This window comes from Athene cunicularia, assembly GCF_003259725.1.
Source record: "Athene cunicularia isolate RWA chromosome 10 unlocalized genomic scaffold, athCun1 chr10_part1, whole genome shotgun sequence".
Classification (NCBI taxonomy): Eukaryota; Metazoa; Chordata; class Aves; order Strigiformes; family Strigidae; genus Athene; species Athene cunicularia.
This window is the reverse complement of record NW_020799112.1, coordinates 1,049,292-1,053,456: the sequence shown is the minus strand read 5'-3', so window position 1 is coordinate 1,053,456 and position 4,165 is coordinate 1,049,292. Positions and strand designations below refer to the sequence as shown.

The following is a 4,165-nucleotide window of genomic DNA, read 5'->3' as shown; positions in this document are numbered from 1 at the left end:
AGGAGGAGGAGGAGGAAGAGGAGGAGGAGGAGAAGACAGAGGACGAGGAGGAGAAGAAGGAGGAGGAAGAAGAGCAGGAGAAGGAAGAGGAAGAGGAGGAGAAGGTGGAGAAGGTGGAGAAGGAGGAGGAAGAGAAGGAGGAAGAGAAGGAGGAGGAGAAGGAGGAGGAGGAGGAGGAAGAGGAAGAGTAACAGGAAGAGAAGGAAAAGGAGGAGGAAGAGGAGGAGAAGGAGGGTCAGAAAGGGTGGCCCCATGCTCCCCTGGGAGTGGGGCCAACCCAGGAGCCCCAACAGATCCTGCCCTGAGGCCAGTGAATGGTCACAACCCCCCAGGAGGAAGGGGCTGAGGGGGCTGTGCTGGGGATCCCTGCCTGCCCCCCACCCCCAATGCCCTGTCCCGGGGGATGTAGGGCAATGGGGAGGGGACGTGGGGCAGCAGGGAGGGGACGTGGGGCAGCGGGAGGGACATGGGGCAGCGGGAGGGACATGGGGCAGCAGGATGGGGCCGCAGCACACTCAACCTTACCACTGCAGGAGGGGATGGGCCAGCGGGTCCAGCTTGTCCATCTGCTTCTTGATCTCCAGGTAGGACCCCTGGCAGAGGTGAGAGGGGGTGTTGGGGGGTCCCCTGGCACCCACCCAACCGTGGGCAGATGGAGATCAGCGTCAAAATTCCACCCCCCGGGGAAGGATCCTGCAGCAGGGGTGGGGGCTCTCAGGTGGGGCCAGGCCGGTGTACCTGGGTCATCTCCCGGATGGACATCACGCTGTCCAGGGCCTTCTGCAGCCGCTCGTAGTTCTTCTTCTACACGTGGAGCAGGGAAGAGGTGGTCATCAGAGGGGTCCTCGGGGCTCCCCCTGGCCCCATCTCCCCCCAGCATGGGGGGCGTTGCCTCCCAGCGCTTACCTTGGGGTTGAAGGCAAGTGTTTTGGGGTCGTTGGGGTCCACCACGGAGGGGTAAGGCTCGAAGATGATGCTCTTGCGAGGGGACTCCAGGGCAGCGCGACACATGGCCACCAGCAGGTCCACCACCTTGGGGACAGAGTGTGAGGTGAAGGGACAGCACCCCAAGGGGACGGCGGGGTCACCCTGCCATGTGCACTCCTACCTCAGCGCCCGTGGCCACCTCCTCCGCCGCGCCCGACATGACGCCCAGGGTGTAGAAGGAGAAGACGCAGAGCTCCCGGGTGCACACCGCCGGCTGCAGAGGGGACAGGAGCCGCGGGATGGATCGGGGATGGTGACACAAGGTGACAGCCCCGTAGCTGCCCGCTCCCTGTCACCACACCTTAAGCATGGAGCCATTCTGGAAGACGTGCTGCTCGTCGCACACCACGCAGTACTCGTTGAGCGTCGGGATCCGCTGCTCCGCGTACTTCATGATCTGAGGGGCGGGACGGTGGGAGTCAGCCCCCGCGGTGGCCACCGCGCTCAGGAGGATGCTCCAGGCAGCGGGATGGGGCTGAGAGGGACCTGGGGCAGCAGAAACGATGCTCCGGGAAGTGGGACAGGGCCGAGAGGGATGTGGGGCAGCAGGAAGGATGCTCTGGGAAGTGGGATGGGGATGAGTGGGACATGGGGCAGCACAAACGATGCTCTGGGAAGTGGGACAGGGCTGAGAGGGAGGTGGGGCAGCGGGAAGGATGCTCTGGGAAGGATGCTCCAGGCAGCAGGATGAGGCTGAGCGGGATGCAGGACACTCACCTGGACGAGGAAGCCGTACTCCAGCGTCGGGACGTTCTTGCAGTGGCCGCCAACCTGTGCCAGAGCCGGAGCAGAGCCAGCTGCGTTATCCCCTTCCCCCCATGCACCCCCACCTCCACACGGCACAGGCGGCCCTGAACACCCCTCTGGCACAGCAGGACCCCCGACATGCCAACACCCTCCTGGGGACACAGCTGCAGCAGGGACATGGCACCAAGAGGGGGGCAAAATCCTGCAGGACCCCACAGCTGGTGTCCCAGGTCGCCCATGAGCACCCAAGGGTGCTGAGGACAAGGTGCAGGGGAGAAACCCTGCAGGGGCTCCCCCCAAACCAAGGAGGTCCCATCACCCCACAACAAGTGATTCGACCCCCAAGCATCCCCCAGGTATCTGGGAAGGGAAAGGAGAGGAAAGCAAACCCCGAGGCGGGGAGGCACCCACCAGGATGTTGAAGGGGGCGACACCTGCCTGGGTGCTGGCGGGGGGGTAGCCAAAAACCTCCACCTTGGGGTTCTTCACCGTACAGGAGACGGAGCGGTTCATCAGGCGGTTGACACGAGCCTCGGGGATGCCCAGTTTGCCCTTGAGCACCGAATCTTGGATGACGGGGAAGCTGGGAGACCTGCGGGCACAGAATCTCCCTGAGCTCCCCGGTGTGTCACCATCCCCTACTCCCCTGTCACCCAGCACTGAGTTCACCCCTTTGGCTGTTTCTGGGAGCAACCTCTACCTCCTTGGGCTCTGGTGGGGAGCAGCAACATCCGAGGGGTGAGAGGGGAAACTGAGGCATGGTGCCAGGTCTCTGGCCACTCAGGGTGAGGGGACAGAGGGTTGGTCCCTTGGGGACACTGTCAGGGTCTTACTTGGGGATGGGGGAGAAGATGCTGAGGCCAGCACGAAACTTCTTGATGGTGCCGCTCGTCTTGAACCAACTGTGCCGCTTCTCCTGCTGGGTCTTCAGGAAATCGTTGCTGAGATGTTTCCATTGCTGGGACGTGAACATGCCCAGGATCCTGGCGGAGAGGTGGCATGGGTGCCCGAGCGGGGTGTCAGCACCCATGGGTGCTTCAGTGCTCTCTGAGCCTGGGGGTTGGGTGGTCTGAGCCACCCAGCTCCTCCACGTCCCCCCAAAGCCAGTGGTGAGCCCGTCACGAGGTTTTGTGGCAGATAAGAGGTGGTGGTATGGGGACATGTGGCACCTAGCCGGTTTTGGGGAAAAACCCTCGGACCACCCCACCCACCACCTTGGATGCCCACTGCATTTTGGCTCTTACTTCTTCAGCTGCAGACCCAGCCCGAAGCCCTCCTTGTTGGATGGCTGGAAAACCTCAATGGACGGTTCTGAGTGGAGAGAGAGGAGGACAAGCCAACAATGCCACCACTGTGCCCATCCCAAGGGCACGTGGGGACACCACGTCCTGCCCATCCCCACTCACCAGGGCCATCGAGGTACTGGGAGAGGGAGAAGCGCAGGCGGAGGACGATGGGCTCTGTCCGCAGCACCTTCCACGCCGTTGCCACCTCCTCCTGCCAAGGGAGAGCCATGATTTGGCCCAGCCGTGGGGACCCCCAGCCAGAAAGGGAAATTTGGGGACCTTCCCATATACTAATGCCAGTGGGGAGCACCCCAGGGACTCACATCAAGGAAGCTGATGTTCACGTGTAGGTCAATGTCCACATCGTCGATGGTCCCATACTCCCTGAGAAGAAACGTGGCAGGGTGAGGCTGGTGCTGGAACCACTGTCCCCTGCCCACCGTGTCAAGGTGGGCAGGCTCGGGTGGCGGTGACAGGCATGTGGAGCTCCCCGTGCATCGAGTGTGTGCACCCCTGAGACTGGGATGGCACAGCCAGGTGGCTCAGGGATGGCACGGCCGGGTGACTGGGGAATGGCACAGCTGGGTGCCCTGGGGATGCCACAGCCAGGTGTTTGGGTACGGCACAGATGGGTTCCCAGGGATGGCACGGCCGGGTGGCTCAGGGACGACATGGTCGGGTGCCCCAGGGATGCCACGGCCAGGTGTTTGGGTACGGCACAGTTGGGTGCCCAGGGATGGTGGGGCTGGGTGCAGGGGCTGACGGGCAGCGGGTGCACCCACCTGACGGCCACGGCATTCTCGCTGTAGATCTCCTTCACAGCCTCGATGTCGGCATCCAGCTGAGGGTGACGGTACAGGTCGGCGGCACAGGTCCCCTGCGGCACAGCAACCCCCAGCACCGTTAGACTCATAGCCGCCCTGCAGCCTTGTGCTCAGGATTGGGCTCAGGTTGGGGGTCCTTGAGCCCCCCCATGGCACCCATGGGACCCAGCACCCACAGCGCTTACCTGGACGCCATAGAGGAACTCCTCGGACTCATTGTCCCCGTCGGAGTCATCGTCCGTCCAGTACTGGCCCTTGAGGTCCTGGGGGGCAGAGGTTTGGGGGGAAGAGGATTAGGAGGGGCAGAAGTTTGGGGGGCAG

The 4,165-nt window shown here is 63.3% G+C and overlaps 3 protein-coding genes across 3 annotated transcripts in view; 2 read left to right on the top strand and 1 right to left on the bottom strand.

Annotated features, from left to right (window-relative positions):
- The window catches only part of CELF6 (CUGBP Elav-like family member 6), a 19,331-nt gene extending 18,985 nt beyond the window's left edge, over positions 1-346 (top strand). Inside the window, exon 11 of the mRNA XM_026855998.1 lies at positions 333-346. Within this exon, the coding sequence (XP_026711799.1) occupies positions 333-346 (14 nt within the window). The remainder of the gene's footprint in view (positions 1-332) is intronic.
- Positions 1-4,134, bottom strand: part of PARP6 (poly(ADP-ribose) polymerase family member 6) — a gene marked incomplete at its 5' end in the record, with an annotated part of 9,656 nt that extends 5,522 nt beyond the window's left edge. Inside the window, 13 exons of the mRNA XM_026855792.1 lie at positions 521-593; positions 739-804; positions 907-1,032; positions 1,109-1,201; positions 1,289-1,384; positions 1,705-1,758; positions 2,146-2,326; positions 2,568-2,717; positions 2,979-3,045; positions 3,141-3,231; positions 3,344-3,404; positions 3,803-3,897; positions 4,030-4,134. Coding sequence (XP_026711593.1) covers positions 522-593; positions 739-804; positions 907-1,032; positions 1,109-1,201; positions 1,289-1,384; positions 1,705-1,758; positions 2,146-2,326; positions 2,568-2,717; positions 2,979-3,045; positions 3,141-3,231; positions 3,344-3,404; positions 3,803-3,897; positions 4,030-4,134 — 1,257 coding nt within the window. The remainder of the gene's footprint in view (positions 1-520; positions 594-738; positions 805-906; positions 1,033-1,108; positions 1,202-1,288; positions 1,385-1,704; positions 1,759-2,145; positions 2,327-2,567; positions 2,718-2,978; positions 3,046-3,140; positions 3,232-3,343; positions 3,405-3,802; positions 3,898-4,029) is intronic.
- The window catches only part of PKM (pyruvate kinase M1/2), a 30,978-nt gene that overhangs the window by 6,343 nt on the left and 20,470 nt on the right, over positions 1-4,165 (top strand). The gene's annotated exons all lie outside the window — the stretch shown is intronic.